Source organism: Rutidosis leptorrhynchoides, chromosome 4 (assembly GCF_046630445.1).
Source record: "Rutidosis leptorrhynchoides isolate AG116_Rl617_1_P2 chromosome 4, CSIRO_AGI_Rlap_v1, whole genome shotgun sequence".
In the NCBI taxonomy this organism is placed as follows: domain Eukaryota; kingdom Viridiplantae; phylum Streptophyta; class Magnoliopsida; order Asterales; family Asteraceae; genus Rutidosis; species Rutidosis leptorrhynchoides.
In genome coordinates this window covers 559,536,282-559,553,400 of record NC_092336.1, presented here as the reverse complement: position 1 = coordinate 559,553,400, position 17,119 = coordinate 559,536,282, and the positions used below count along the sequence as shown (strand labels likewise).

Below are 17,119 nucleotides of genomic sequence, written 5' to 3'. Positions count from 1 at the left end.
AATAGCAGTATCATTACTAAATCTGATTACTTTTAGTATTATTACTAACATAAAAAGATACAAATTTTTATTTATTATTATTGATATTAATTAACCAAATAAATAGCCATATAAGAATATATTTAAAACATATCGCATAACAACATTAATATTTTCTCAATAAATACTAATTATTTATCTAAAGTATATAAAGTAAATATAGTTACCAATGAAACATACAAGCTATTGAAATAACAATTAAATAATAATATCTAAACTTGTTCAATTACGATTATATGTTTTAATATATATATATATATATATATATATATATATATATATATATATATATATATGATATAGGTTCGTGAATCCGAGGCCAACCCTGCATTGTTCAGTTCAGTCGTATGCATATTTTTACTACAAAATATCGTACCGTGAGTTCATTTGCTCCCTTTTACTCTTTACATTTTTGGGACTGAGAATACATGCGCTGTTTTTATAACTGCTTTATTAAATGTTTTTGAAATATATTTTTGAACTGCGAATATATGAAATGCTTTTATAAATATTTGACGAGATAGACACAAGCAAAACATTCCTCGAATGAATTATTATGCAGACAGAAGTTCTGCGGATTATTATTGAATTATGTGGACATGATAATTGCCACCATTGAATTATGCGGACATGATAATTGCCACCATTGAATTATGTGGACATGATAATTGCCACCATTGAATTATGTGAACATGATAATTGCCACCATTGAATTATGTGGACATGATAATTGCCACCAATTGATGTGAATGTTATGTATCGAGAGAATGATTTTTATACACAGGTTATGTGTATTATATTTTGTACACGAGATATGTGTACGGTTACTAAGATTTATGAAAAATGGATTTCGTACACGAGAAAGGTGTACTGTATTTAAAAGATATCGCATGTACATTACAGGTGGGTGTAGGATTCGGGCCCATTTATACCATGCAACATTTAAATCTTGTGGTCTATCAAAATTACTAAATTTTATGGTTTATGATAAACCTATGAACTCACCAACCTTTTGGTTAACACTTTTAAAACATGTTTATTCTCAGGTATTAAATAAATCTTCCGCTGTGTATTTGCTCATTTTAAAGATATTACATGGAGTTTTTCGTGGCATATAGAGGTTAAAACCTCGCAATGGGACCATCTGATGAAGACTTCGTCCAGGTGGATTAGGACGGGACACTACATGTCATGGAGTCTTTCAAAAGTGTACTAGTACATCTTAATATACTACATGTATATACATTTTAACTGAGTCGTTAAGTCATCATTAGTTGTTACATGTAAATGTTGCTTTGAAACCTTTAAGTTAACGATCTCATTTAATGTAGTTAATTCATTGTTATTATACTTAAATGAGATGTTAACTTGTTATGTTGACATGATAATATGGTATATAAATATATCTTAACATCATATATATATATATATATATATATATATATATATATATATATATATGTTAAAATACATTTACAACGATAATCGTTACATATATACATTGTTTTGAAACTCTTAAGTTAGTAGTCTTGTTTTACATATGTAGTTTGCTGTTAACACCCTTTAATGATATATTTAACTATCATTTTATCATGTTAAACATAGTATAACAATATCTTAATATGATTCATATGTATTTAGTAAGACGTTGTTATAACGATAATCGTTATATATATCGTTTCGAGTTTCTTAATTCAATAATCTCATTTTTATGTATATCACTCATTGTTAATATACTTAGTGAGATACTTACTTATCATGATCTCATGTTAATCATATATATATATATATCCATATATATATCATCATGTAGTTTTTACAAGTTTTTAACGTTCGTGAATCGCCGGTCAACTTGGGTGGTCAATTGTCTATATGAAACTCATTTCAAATAATCAAGTCTTAACAAGTTTGATTGCTTAACATGTTGGAAATATTTAATCATGCAAATATAGTTTTCATTTAATATATATAATCATGGAAAAGTTCGGTTCACTACATACACTACAATTCTGTTTCTACTTCCTTTCCTTCGTGGACTGCTGCAATTCATTCAAACATAAACCATCAGCTTAAAAACTATGCTACTGTAATCTGTTTTCTGTTTCAAATGTCACAGACACACAAACTCACCAAAACTGCTGCTGCTTACTCATTCAATACCATCTAAACACTCCAACATCATCACACTGTGTTACTAAGTAATCATTGCTCCTGCTACCCTATTTTCTGTTTCCCTTCTTTGATCAAAAACAACCATTAAATAAATAAATAAATAAATAAATAAATAAGAGAAAAGAAATCGAACCAGGCTGATTGATTCACTTTTGTTTCCTGCTGTTTTGTTGCTATTATCGTTTTTCTATTTTTTGGTCGAAGCAAAAACCATCACCGAACCTGTAACCTCTTAGACTGTTGCTACTCAGGTTCAATAGTGACTCCTGCTTCGTTTCTATGTTGGACCACTCTTCGAACACCATGAACCATCGACCCACCACAATCACCATAAAACCACCTTCAAATCGAGAACAATAACCACCCTTTCCATCACCACCCTAACCGACACCAGCTGTAACTTGCTCAATTGGTTCCTGCTCCTTTTCTTTTTCTGACCGAACACCATCGAATAACCATCACTATCACCACCCTTTTAGTTATCAAACACATACCTGCATCTGTTTACCTCTATTTGCTACTCGATAATTACAATCCAAGAACACCATTGATTACCCTTTATGTTTGATCCAATTAAAAAGTACAGAAGATATATATATAAAGAGAGGAAGAAATTAAGAAAATATCATAGAACCAATTACCTATTTAATCAATTAATGAACTGATTACATAGTCGAATGATGAAGGATGAACGATGATGATTCTGATACAATGAATTGATGACCTGCTATTTGGGTTGATTAAAGCTTGAACAAGGATGATGATGAGCCAATAACCTATTGTACATCAGTGATTGTTTGATCGGTTGATGAATCGAAGAACCCTAAACCGTGATATGTGCCCTGCATCTTGCTTCTGTAACCTCGATCTGTTTTGGGGAACCCACCAACAACACGCCTAGTTTCTTTTATTAGGTATAATCGGTATTACTCCGTATTATTCTTATTATTCTAATTATTATTATTATTATTATTATTATTATTATTATTATTATTATTATTATTATTATTATTATTATTATTATTATTATTATTATTATAATATTACTCTAATTATAATTATTATTATTATTATTATTATTATTATTAGAATTATTAATATAAGTATTATTAGTAGTTATTATTATTATTATTATTATTATTATTATTATTATTATTAGAATTAGAATTATCATAAATATTAATATTAGTAGTATTATTGATATGATTATTAAAATTAGTATCATTAATATTATTATTATCATTATTAGAAAAAATTTCATTTTATTAAAAGTAATATTATTATTAAAATTATCATTTTTATTAAAGTTAATATTAAGATTATTATTATTATTATTACCATTATTATTATTACTATTATTATCATTATTTTTAACATTATTATTATTATTATGAATATAAAAATATAAAGATTTTGGATACAAATAATATTATGAAAATGATTAAAATTACAATTAAGTTACAATTTAATGAATTACTAATATTATTATTATCATTACTATATTATTATTATAACAAATAAATATCTCTTTATATAAATAACTATATTATTACATATATCATATCTATAATAATAATAAATATTTTTTAAAGGTTATTATTATATAATAATGATTAAGTTATATAAAAATATTTTAATATAATCATATATATATAAGTATTAATATTAATACATTATATGATATTTTTGAACATTAATATATAATAATTATCATAAATAACATACATCATATTAAACATTTTAATATCAATCTAATATATATAAATATTAGGTATTTATTTAAAATATATAAAATAAATATAATTAAATTATTTATTAATATAACATATAATTTAATTGTTTAAATATTATTATATGTTTTAATATATATAACTGATATAGGTTCGTGAATCCGAGGCCAACCTTGCATTGTTCAGTTCAATCGTATGCATATTTTTACTACAAAATATCGTATTGTGAGTTTCATTACTACCTTTTTAAATGCTTTTGCAATATATATTTTTGGGACTGAGAATACATGCGTGGTTTTATAAATGTTTGACGAAATAGACACAAGTACTCAAAACTACATTCTATGGTTGGATTATTAAACCGAATATCACCCCTTTTAGCTTGGTAACCTAAGAATTAGGCAGACGAGAGGTTATGTTCCTAATTGACGCGAATCCTAAAGATAGATCTATTGGGCCTATCAACCCCCATTCAGGTTATGGATGGCTTTAGTACTTCGAGATTGTTATTATACAGACGAGAGGTTCTGTTTGGGGATATTCTATGCATTAAAGTTAATGTCGGTTACCAGGTGTTCAATTCATATGAATGATTTTATCTTTATGCAGACGAGAGGTTCTGTTTATAATTATGAAAATCTTGTGGTCTATTAAAATTATGGAAATGATCGGTTATGATAAACTAATGAACTCACAAACCTTTTGGTTGACACTTTAAAGCATGTTTATTCTTATGTATGAAAGAAATCATCCGCTGTGCATTTGCTCATTTTAAAGATATTACTTGGAGTCATTCATGGCATATTTCAAAAGGCGTTGCATTCGAGTCGTTGAGTTCATCAAGATTATTATTAAGTCAATTATAGTTGGATATATTATGAAATGGTATGCATGCCGTCAACTTTCGATGTAAAGAAAGATTGTCTTTTAAAAACGAATGCAATGTTTGTAAAATGTATCATATAGAGGTTAAATACATCGCGATGTAATCATATGTTATTGTATTCGTCCTTATGGATTAGGACGGGTATTTACACTTTAAGTTACCTGGGACTGAAACACACATACAAAAAAAAAAAAAAAAAAAAAGAAACGTTTGAATGTAAAGAACTTTAAGGAAAAAAGATTTTAACAAAACCTTTAACTTAGAGTCCCACATATGGCGACATTTGATCAAGCATAAAATGGTCTAAGAGGTTCGGTTCATGCGAGATCAACAAATGAGAGGGATTTAAGGGTTTCTTGAGTTTAACTCTCCGGTCCGGAGTACCGTGAATAACCCTCATACGAGATGATGATCTCAGAGAGGGTGGTTAAACGCCACCCACCATCATTCGGGTTAACCGGAGTTGATGGCCCAAGGGCGATGTTAGGATTTATGTTGCACAAATGCTACCTGAAATCGCGAAGTATCTGGAAGAGCTATTCTGGCTGCGCAGGTTAGCTAAAATGATGAATGTAATTAGTAAAATCGAGAGTGATTCTTTTTTGAGGTAGAATGTAATTCAGAAGTTGTGTGTTTCCTTGTCCAAGTTACTTCTATTTATACTCGTGAGCATTTGTCCCTTAGTGCCACGTAAGGGGACAAAATGATATGTTGGTGCTACGTTGTATTGTTTTTGTCCTTTTACTCCAAAAAACTGTAAAAGTGCTGTAATTATTTTAGTGTTGTTCCCTTTATACCCTACTGTCCTTTTCTGGTCGTTATGCCATGTCAGGATCGTACCGTCCAGGTCCTGCCACATGAGTCTTTTCTGCTTTATTGTCTCCATAGTACATTTCCAGCCTTGTTCATGCCATTTAGATGACGCCATGTTTAAACTGTGCGACCAACGTTGCGGGCATTTTGTTAAGGCATAATCAGATGGCGTGTAAGCAAGCGCACAGACACGACCTTGCGCAAGTATAAAAAGCGATACACACCATTTTGATATTGCGCAATAGATGTGCAGCTATGCGCATCATTAAGTTGAAACATGGTTTTGCTTCGTTTCAAAAAGCAACGATCGTTCAATTTTCCATATATGTTTGAATAACATGAACATAGGCTACATTTTGGTAGTAATATTCACATTATCATAAAATAAAAATCATACTTCACTTGACTCAAATAAATTATCCATCTTTCTATTTTTATTTGTTCCAAAATTATTGTCTGTTTCTTTAAATAATTATTAAATATCATTAAATTCTAATTATGTCCATTTTAATTTTAAACATTTAATTTCAAGTATATCAATTAATTAATCTATTAATACTCTTTATAACTACATTAAATGAAGAACAACTTAGATAATTCTATTTACTATATCTTAAATCTAACAAATATACCCGTACTAAAGTTCTTCGTTCGATTTTATATCATTAAAACAACATACATAACTTCTTTTTTTTTTTTTTTGAGACGGAGGAAGTACTGTACCAACTTTTTATTACTAATGAATCAATCAATAACCAATAAAAATTATGAAAGTTATGCCTGCTGTTCAAGTAATATAAAACCGAAGCGAAGAAGTGCGTTTGTTGGCTTCTTAATAGTTCAGAATTTAACGTTGAACTATTCAGAGTTGAGATCTCCCTAGATATGAATTCTCCAACCTTGACCGTCCGGCCACATGTGTCTTTTCTGCTTTATTGTCGCCATAGTACATTTCTAGCCTTGTTCATGCCATTTAGATGACGCCATGTTTAAACTGTGCGACCAACGTTGCGGGCATTTTATTAAGGCATAATCAGATGGCGCGTAAGCAAGCGCACAGACACGACCTTACGCGAGTATAAAAAGCGATACGCACCATTTTGATATTGCACAATAGATGTGCAGCTATGCGCATCATTAAGTTTGAAACATGGTTTTGCTTCGTTTCAAAAAGCAACGATCGTTCAATTTTCCAAATATGTCTGAATAACATGAACATAGGCTACATTTTGGTAGTAATATTCACATTATCATAAAATAAAAATCATACTTCACTTGCCTCAAATAAATTATCCATCTTTCTATTTTTATTTGTCCCAAAATTATTGTCTGTTTCTTTAAATAATTATTAAATATCATTAAGTTCTAATTATGTCTATTTTAATTTTAAACATTTAACTTCAAGTATATCAATTAATTAATTTATTAGTACTCTTTATAACTAAATTAAATAAAGAACAAATTAGATAATTCTATTTACTATATCTTAAATCTAATAAAAATACCCTTACTGAAGTTCTTCGCTTCGATTTTATATCATTAAAACAACAGACATAACTTTTATTATTATTTTTTTTAAACGGAGGAAGTACTGTACAACTTTTTATTACTAATGAATCAATCAATAACCAATAATAATTATAAAAGTTATGCCTGCTGTTCAAATAATATAAAACCGAAGCGAAAAAGTGCGTTTGTTTGCTTCTTAATAGTTCAGAATTTAACGTTGAACTATTCAGAGTTGAAATACTCTCTTAATCATTAATCACAACGTTCAATATATCAAAAGCACCGTAACTGTGAGATCATATCAAGTTGAATTTATTGACTTTGACCTCAAAACATACAATTTGAAAATGAAAAATATCAATGCACCATAACTGTGAGATCATTGAATTTATTGACTTTGACCTCAAAACATACAATTTGAAAATGAAAAAAAATGTCAGAAGTGGGATTTGAACCCACGCCCTCTTTCGAAGACCAGAACTTGAGTCTGGCGCCTTAGACCACTCGGCCATCCTGACAACCCTGCTTACTTGCCTAAGTTTAATACTAGTTATCATAATTGAATAAAGAAAATGTTTGATGACATTAATTTTATTTTGACAAAATTGTTAAAATCGTCCCTGTATTTGTGCGTTTTTGCCCAAATCATCCTTGTATTCAGAAAACTGCAAAATACATTCTTAAAAGCCAAATTGTGTCCCAAATAAGTCCCTGTGTTAATGTCTTTTAAAACTCATAGTTAGTCTAAGGCTCGTGTTGTAAGCTAGTTATCAAATTTATCTAGCACTTTACCTGGCCCACTAGAGATAAAACATAAATAAACCAAAGATATAACTACTCTTTGCAGTTGTATATTGAGGGGCTTTGCCATGGAAATCTATTTGAAGATGAAGTTCAAAATATTTCTAATATTTTCAAAAACTATTTACGGGTAAAGCCTCTTCCATCTGAAATGAGACATAAAGAGATCATGTTATCTCTTCCCTCTAGTGCCGACCTTGTTAGAGATGTCGCAGTAAAGAATAAAATTGACACGAACTCGACCTGGTCGAGGTAATTAAATATCTCTCTTCTTAGTCTTCATAATTATATATTTATTGAAGCTATCATCATACCATGGTGCCATTTGAATCATTTGAATTTCATATTTCTTCACAGCTTTATTATCCAATTGAACCATAAGTTGGTTCGAATTGGGTGAAATCAAAAGCTCTGGTTGATCTTTTGGATGAAACTGTGGAAGAACCACTTTACAATCAACTTAGGTATGGTAAGGTTATATATTGTGGTTTCACAGTTAGGTTTGGGGTTCATTGTCTTCACTAAAATAGGTAGAACGTTAACACAGGGACTTATTTGGGATATAATTTGGCTTTTAAGGATGTCTTATGCAGTTTTCTGAATATAGGGATGATTTGAAAAACAAGGATGATTTTGGCAACTTTGTTCTCTTTTTTTTAGGAAGTTTTTTCCTTACTCTGTATCATACACCAGACCTTAAATGTTACTATTACCCGGTAAATTGCGTATTCGGGAATTGATATTTCCAACATGGAAATTACTTGTTCCACCTAAAATTCCTATAATACCCTTAATGAAAGCTTACATAAATTTTTTTAAAACATTTTGTTCTAATATATTAAAGGATAATTTGGGAAAAAGGCTTGAAATTATGGTAGAAGAAGTATTATTGGTGTTGGATTTATCATCTCTCATAACGTAAAAGGATAAGGTGTTTACTGTTCAGGAAAAGGAACATTTCCTACCCAAATTACATTATTTAAAGAGATTACAAAAACCTATATATATAGGCTAACTTAAATCTCACTCTCAATGAACAAAATACCTAAACTAATCAATTCAGTAATGACAAACCCTATATATTCTTATTGTTTAGTGAAATTCACATTCTTTTTTAAACTGTATGATTTGGTAATGAATAATTCCAATGATTTTTTGCCATAATCCTAAATATGACAGATTCTGGAAAATATATACATGATCTAAACAAATACAAATACAAATACATATGGTTTTGAATTTGTGAAGTTTACCATTAGCTAGCATTGGTACACTCACCGAAACACAAGCATTTACTGATCATACACGAATGCGGTCCAAAGCAGTTTTCCCAACAATTTGGTTGCCTTGTTGCATCTCCAGATACTCTTTGTACTTCATCAGCACAAACGCACCTGGACACTTTTCGTCATCCACCAGCGCCGAAGCCGGACTCACTACTGCCTCCAATGATGGTCCATTCACTACAACTACTGATATCCTTGGGACCAAATCATTCACAACGGCTCGATGCTCCACACTCTTATACTTCCCATTACTGAAAATCTAAAAAAAAAAAAAAATTAAAAAGTAAAGATTAACATCATTATGGTGAAGCTATGGGTCAAATGAAGATCTATGTACCTCAAGTTGATCACCAGTGTTGACTAGAAACGAGTTTGGGTAGGTGTTGTTCACATTGACCCATTTGCCTTTGTGTTTAATTTGAAGACCATCTACACCATTGTTGATTAGGAGTGTGAAAAGGCCGTGATCCGAATGAGGTGGTAACCCCATTGCAAGATTGGGTTGTGGGCAAGGTGGGTAGAAATTGATTACGAATATTTGTAACCCCGATTCAAACTTCAAAGCTTTTTGTACGTAAGATTGGTCGAGTCCTAGGCTAGACGATATCCCGTTAACCAAACCCTTTGCTACTTCTCTGGTTCTTTTTGAGTACTCCAACAGAACTTCTCTGCAACACATGTTATTGACTTTGACTTCTGATATCATATATTTCAATTATTACAAATTTCAAACTTGATATGGATTTGTCGAAAATGTGAAAGTATTACTTATATATGGAAATCGTTAACATCAAATGGCAAATGTCAAGTGTTCAATAATAGATTTGGCTTATATTTTATACCTCCGTCCCATAATAATAAGTGTCCTGTTTGACTTTTCAAGGTTTTACGTCTATAATTTTGACTTCATATATTCTTTATTGTGTTATATAATATTTGATGAAACTTATATCAATGATTAACACATTTTAAGACAGAATCTATTCAAATAAGTTTCATCAAATACTATATAATATAAATAAAAATATTCGAGATCAAAATTTTAAAGTAGTAAGACCTTGAAAAGTCAAACAGGACACTTTTATGGGACGAAGGGAAAAAGTCTCGGTTTCTATGTCTCCTACAAACAGACCATTTTTCACATTAAAGGGCAGATTAAGTGACAAAGAAATAACAATTTTAATTACTGAACTAAGAGTTTTACAGAAACAGATCATTAAGTGGAAAGTAAAAAGGCCCTGAATACCCTTCAGAAATCGCGTTAAAAAATATTGGAACGAAAACACGGAAAAACACGTAAATTAAAATGAAAAAGGATTTATTGATCAAGCTTAAGAATATACAGTTTACCTGAAACCTTCAGGCTTATCCGGGCAGTTAAACTCGGGGTGTACAATAACCTTGAGGAAGTCCCTCCAATAGAAGACTTTATCCTTCTTAGAATTAAAGCTTGTTCCATATCTAATTGGATCAAGAACATCTTTTTCTTCATAATCTTTCTTCTCTTCATCAGTCAGACTGAAAAAATCTTTAGACTTTTCAATAATCGTGTTCATTAGAGTCTCTGGGACACCATGATTAATCACCTTATCATGTGAAAAGGAAAAGATAATCAGTAACAGTACTTAAAAAAGACTGCAGCTAATAGTGTTAGTAACTATATAATAGAATTGAGTTTAGATTAACTAGTACTTGAAAAAAGCCCCAATCTTTGCAGGCGTAATCGAGTTCCTGGATCATTTGAGACCGCAGATCAGGATCATTGGATGTCAGTAAGGAAAAATCAATGGTGGGGATTAAATCTTGAGGGTCTGAAGCAGGGAGCTCGGTAGAGTTTGTGGAGTAGGCGTATTTAGAAGGAATGAAGTTGAGATCAGGTGATTCGGCTAACGCTTTAACAGAATTCATTGTTAAACAACAAAAGTTTCTTACGGAAAGGTGGTACGTGTTTACAATAATTTCATGATCAAATTAATGAAACTAACATGTACGAAGTGATGCCACAAATGATAAGATGATCATTGTTACAAGCATGCCACATATCATGTGGGCAGATAGGTACAAGTTATCATGTTGTCATCCTCAGATATTTTTTGTACAAAACAACATATTGTCATCATCAAAGATAAAGCCGAAATCGAATAAAAAAAAGTGATATTTATAATAAAAGATATCTATTTTTATGCATACATGTCTATTATTCATCAGATTTATGTAATGTTATAATAATTATAATCAGTCATTTAGTTTATTTTATGATATCAAACCAGATTAGTAAACCAGATTCCTACTTCATTAATAGGTAAGATTGATCTAAGTAATAGACTAGTTGATATCACACTAACAAAATACTCGAGTAGAAGTTCATATGTTCACGCCTTTGACTTTTGAAGTCAAACGCACTATTTCACAAATTCAAATTTGATATAGTATTTGTTAAAATCCAGAGCTTACTCTTTTTTTCTATTGATAATAGCTGTCATAATCCAAACCAAGCCAATGCAATGTATATGTCAATTACTATTTAGTAATTTAATTCAAATTAATTTTAATATTCAAATGTTGCCCATTTGACCCCAACAGGTCATATAAAGCCTCTTTAATACTCCAGGACACATTTAGTTGTTCAACTGGGATCAGATATTAAACACCTGTCATTTGTTTTCCCGCTATAAAACTACAAAGAAACACACATGTCAATATCGAGTCTTGAACACGAACCTCTTGGTTCCACATATTCGATACACAAAGCAAAATTAGCTAGAAGGTCTGCAGGTGTGGTCCCCCTCCAGTCTTTGTAATTCAGTTTGATATTTAGCATAATATATGAATATGAATGAATTTAAATAGTAACCAACACCCAAAATGAATAGTATAATCAATTTGTAAATCTAGCAAAGACTAATACAGATTTATGGCTTTGCTTTTGTGTTATCTATATGGTTATAAATGAAACCTAGTCAAACACATGGGATTTAAAAAAAGTGGTTGAGTGTAGTTTTTTGACAAAGTTAGATGACCAAACTAATTGATAAGAATGGTTGCAAGTGAAAGCAACCCCTTTGTTTTATTCACTGAAAGGAGCCTAACAACTGATGATTCTTTGACCTTTTCTACCTTATTGATTATTTCTTTTTGAAGCAAAAATGTATTGTTATTCTTATCTTATGCTCCTTTTAAAATAGAGAGTGATATGTACACAACCATTTTTGTTATGTACAGTGTTATAGTTATACAGTACAACGCTCTAGTAACAAATAACAAGAAATTACAAGGAATCTGACCTGCAACCTTTTTTACCTTAATATAGAAAGTTTAATGAACTAATAAACCTTGAATATGATTAGAATAAAAATGTAGTACAGTAACAAATAACCTAAACTTACAGTAAGGCCAGAATAATGCAATTTAGGAGAGAATATTAACAAATAGGTGATTTTAACATGAAAGAGTAGAATTGAACTTGAAGACTAATGGCACCTTACAATTTACACTGTTTAAGTTGCTTTTCTTCAAATCTTTCTTTTCTTTGTCTATCAAATTTAAATACTTTTAATTTATAAGTTAATGAAAAGGAATAAATAAAATCATTCGGTAGTGATAGTTTAAGTAACTGAATTCTAAATAGATGGTAAGTACCTGCAAAAGCCCTGATCTTTTCCTGCGTTGATTGGTAAGGAAAATCAATGGTAGATGGTGAACTCAGGTAACTCGCCTAATGCTTGAACAGAATTCAACTGTAAATGTTTAACACAGGTAGCTAGCATATTCATAAACACATAAAGACAATGCATATGAATTCACCATTACTAGAACATGTAACAAGCATCATCAAACAGCCAAAAATAGTATCAGGAAACTGTTATTTTTTAGAAGAACCCAAACAGAACCAACATAAATAAAGCCAAAAATGTGCACTTGTAAGTTGTGTTACTCATTCGAGAAACAAAATAAGATTATACAACCATCCATATTGTAGGATAGTCATTTACTCAAGAACATAACATCACCACAAACAAGTGTATGCTTTATTAAGCATATTTACACAAGAAAAATCGAAACTTTACACATAATGAAAAGAAGTTTTATGAAGACTCTCAGCTTGTTGAGTATTCTTCTTCCTCAAACATCATTTGTTCCACTTCAAGATTCTTGAATTTACATTCCATTTGAAGAACAACCCTCTCATCCCTTTTTCTGGATCAATTATTTGGAGGTTGTTCAACTTTAATCAAATCAAATCCCAAACCAGCATCATCAATCGATCGAATTTGAACTTGATGGCGATCCGAATAATAATTATTATTACTAAATACATCATTTCTAATCCTAAAAGCTGCATAATCATTCAAAGAAACTGACCTTCTCATGATCAAGAAATCATTAGTACCACTTCCACCAGCCACATTTTCAACATCATTATCCAAAACACCAATTCTCAAATCAGAATTCGGATTATTTTCATCATTATCATTCGCAACCTCATCGGTATTCACAGTATTCACAATCACCCCTCTGGTATCCTCATTATCCAAATTTTCGTTCAAAGTAGACGAATTTATCCCATTTCTAACAATTCCAGCTCTACACAAAGGGCAATTTGTGTGTGATCTAAGCCATGTATCAATACAAGATACATGAAATGCATGATTACACTTTGGTAACAATCTAAGTGTCTCATTTTCTTGAAAATCACTCAAACAAACCGAACAAAACGTTCCGTCTATGATTTCATCGGTTTTATGATACTTGACAATAGTAATTGCACTTATTACAGATGGTTGAAGACCAATAGTCCTAATATACCAAATGGGATGATCAATTATATCATGATCAACAAACCCATCATGAGTTTCTTGATTTTCCGGTGACGGTGACGGCGAGCGGCGTCGTCTTGACCGGAGATGCCAAACGGTATAAAATTTGTAAAGGGTATAAAGAAGGAATAAAGAAAATGTCAAAACAAGAATCACAAGTGATATTTTAAGGGGTAGACTGAGTTGTGTATGGTGGTGCTTCGCCGGGATTGGGAATACGTCACCGTCGTCGAGCGGCGGCGGTGACGGCAACGACGGTGGAAATAAATTAGCGGTGTTACAATTAAGTGGGCATATGGAAGAGCAAATTGATATGCAATTACCGGTGGGGTTTTGAATTGGATCACAATAGTATGGGCAAATATCGGTAGCGTTGGCCGGAGATTCGACTATTTTCCGGTGGGAATTGTAAGCAGTCGCCATGTGAGAAAAAAAAGGTTGGAATTTTGAAATTTGATTTGCATGTGAAAATTTGTTGGGATTTCTCAAGGATTTTAGGATTTGGGTTTTTGATTTTAAGTTAATAATCTTAACAAACAATTTACGTTTAGGATTGATGAAAGGTATATAAACTTTTTTTAAAGTCAACGTTCAAAAGTTTAATGAGTATGCGTTTGAATAAATTCAATCAAGTGGTATATAGACTACTAGGTTTTTTCGTATAGACGGTTAAATTCATTTTCATTTACTATATTAGAAGATTAATTTTTTTTTCTACTTAAAACATGCAAGTTTTATTTTTTATTTTTTTTCGGCAAAAATATTAATAAATATATAAAGATAGTAAAGATTCGGTAGAGCACACAAACGATTACAACGGGAAGGTCTTGTTAGATTGATACAATATAAACGAAAAATGTTGTATTGATTGAGTAATTGGATTAATATTGATGAGTGAGTAATTTTCACTTGAAATTGATACAATTTTGTTATTTTTTATTTACGACTGCTAAGTGTTGGTTTTATACAAAAGTATTAGAACAACTATTTTTAAATATGGTTAGGCTCCACTAAGACTTTTGGAACCACCATAGCATAAAAGGGAAAAACTAATATTGGCAACCTGCTGTTAGCCGTTTACTTGTTTGCATTGAATCAGTCATGTGATCTTCTAAATTGGGAGATGATGAAGTCAAATACTTCTGATTCTAAAGTCAAATTACCTAAATAGGTAATTTGATTTTTGTTGACTGACATCTTTTATTCTAACACTCTCCCTCAAGTTGAATGGTGGGATTTCCAACATTCAACTTGCTGAGAACATCGCTGAAGAGTCTCCCGTTGACAGACTTGGTGAGGATATCGGCTAGCTGATCTTCGGATCTAATTGATGGAAGGGAAATGATTTCATCATCTAATTTTTGTCTGATAAAATGTCGATCAACTTCCACATGTTTGGTTCGGTCATGTTGAACTGGATTTCCTGATATGGCAATGGCTGCTTCGTTATCACACAATATCTGAATGCTATCTTCTGGTGGAAATCCGATCTCTGTTAGTAGTTTTCGGGTCCACAATGCTTCTACAACTCCTTTGGCTATCCCTCTAAACTCTGATTCAGCACTTGATAGAGAAACAACCTTTTGTTTCTTGCTTTTTCATGCAACTAAATTACCTCCAACTATTGTAAAGAATCTGGATGTAGATCTTCTATCCCCTTTTTCTCCAGCCCAACTTGCATCTGTATATATTTGAGTTCTTAGATGCCCATTTTTCTTGAAAACAACTCCATGATCTGACGTTTTCTTCAAATATCTGATGATTCTCATTACGGCTTCCATATGGTGAACCTGTGGTTGATGCATGAATTGACTCACAACTCCAACTGCATGTGCTATATCAGGTCGAGTATGAGCAAGATAGATGAGTTTTCCCACCATCCTTTGGTATTGCCCTTTATCAGCAAGATCAACTTCATCTTTCATATATAGCTTCTGGTTTGGAATCATCGGAGTATCAGCTGGTTTGCAATCAATCATACATGTTTCTGCAAGAAAATCAAGAACATACTTCTTTTGACAGATAAATATTCCCTGTTGGGATCGTAACATGATGTCGAACGAGGTGTATATAAAATAGTTATTATTTTACTAGGAAATACTATTAAATACGATACAATTTTACACAAGATATTTATTTATTTATAGAATGGATATACTTAAACCTTGCTACAACACTTATAGGCAGTGTACCTAATCGTACAGTAGTGTAGTTTTTAGTAAGTCCGGTTCGTTCCACAGGGAAATCTTTAAACAAAGCTCAACGCTATATTAGTTTATTTTTATAAAAATACAAATATATATATAAGTAATATTATTATTATAAAGGGGGGTTTTTACCGTTTAATGACCGGTTTGTCGATTTTAAGACTTTAGTCGCAGTTAAAACCTAATGTAAAATATAAAATAAATACAAGACTTAAAATTAAAGCGTAAAGTAAATAACGATAATGAAATTGCGAATAATAAAAATGCGATAAAATTAAATTGCGATAATTAAAAAGTACGATAATTAAAAGTGCGATTAAATAAAATAACAATAAATAAAAGTGCGATAATTAGAGGTGCAATTAAATATAAAATAAAGGAAATTAAATATGAAATAAAAGAATTATGCTTATTTAAACTTCCGTAATCATGATGTTTGACGTGTTGATTTTAGTTTTATGCCCATGGGTTAATTGTCCTTTGTCCTGGATTATTCAATATGTCCGTCTGGTTTTTGTCCATAACAGTCCATCAGTCATAAATATAAATTGCAAGTGTCCTTGTCAAATTATTATTATACCCGAAGATAAATATTCCAACTAATTGGGGATTCGAATTGTAACAAGGTTTTAATACTTTGTTTAATGAATACACCAGGTTATCGACTGCGTGTAAACCAAGGTTTTACTACTTTGTTAACAATTACACCAATTACCCTTGAATGTAATTTCACCCCTGTTTTAATTATTCTAGTGGCTATTAATCCATTCCCGTGTCCGGTTAAATGAACGATTATTCGTACATATAAATACCCCGCCCATCGTGTCCGATCGAGTGTATATGGTAATTTATAGGGACG

General features: G+C 31.1%; 2 protein-coding genes and 1 non-coding gene across 3 annotated transcripts; all 3 read right to left on the bottom strand.

Annotated features, from left to right (window-relative positions):
• Positions 1–7,583: 7,583 nt before the first annotated feature.
• On the bottom strand, positions 7,584–7,667 carry TRNAL-CAA (transfer RNA leucine (anticodon CAA)). The gene has a single exon. It is a non-coding gene; the product is annotated as a tRNA-Leu (tRNA).
• Positions 7,668–9,085: 1,418 nt separating this feature from the next.
• Positions 9,086–11,146, bottom strand: LOC139845282 (2-oxoglutarate-dependent dioxygenase 19-like). The gene is made up of 4 exons (XM_071835544.1): positions 10,929–11,146; positions 10,587–10,822; positions 9,574–9,904; positions 9,086–9,495 (listed from the first exon to the last, which is right to left on the bottom strand). Exons 1-4 carry the CDS (start codon positions 11,142–11,144, stop codon positions 9,250–9,252), a joined length of 1,029 nt encoding a protein of 342 aa, XP_071691645.1. The 5' UTR covers positions 11,145–11,146; the 3' UTR covers positions 9,086–9,249.
• Positions 11,147–13,122: 1,976 nt separating this feature from the next.
• Positions 13,123–14,610, bottom strand: LOC139845281 (RING-H2 finger protein ATL54). Its single transcript, XM_071835542.1, has one exon. It carries the CDS (start codon positions 14,474–14,476, stop codon positions 13,439–13,441), a length of 1,038 nt encoding a protein of 345 aa, XP_071691643.1. The 5' UTR covers positions 14,477–14,610; the 3' UTR covers positions 13,123–13,438.
• Between the last annotated feature and the right edge of the window lie 2,509 nt (positions 14,611–17,119).

Coding starts and splice junctions, on each gene's coding strand:
- LOC139845282 (XM_071835544.1), bottom strand. CDS start 11,144: ATGAATTCTGTTAAAGCGTTAGCCGAATCACCTGATCTCAACTTCATT. Junction 10,823..10,928: donor AAGATTGGGGCTTTTTTCAA/GTACTAGTTAAT, acceptor TCACATGATAAG/GTGATTAATCATGGTGTCCC. Junction 9,905..10,586: donor GATAAGCCTGAAGGTTTCAG/GTAAACTGTATA, acceptor CATGTGTTGCAG/AGAAGTTCTGTTGGAGTACT.
- LOC139845281 (XM_071835542.1), bottom strand. CDS start 14,476: ATGGCGACTGCTTACAATTCCCACCGGAAAATAGTCGAATCTCCGGCC.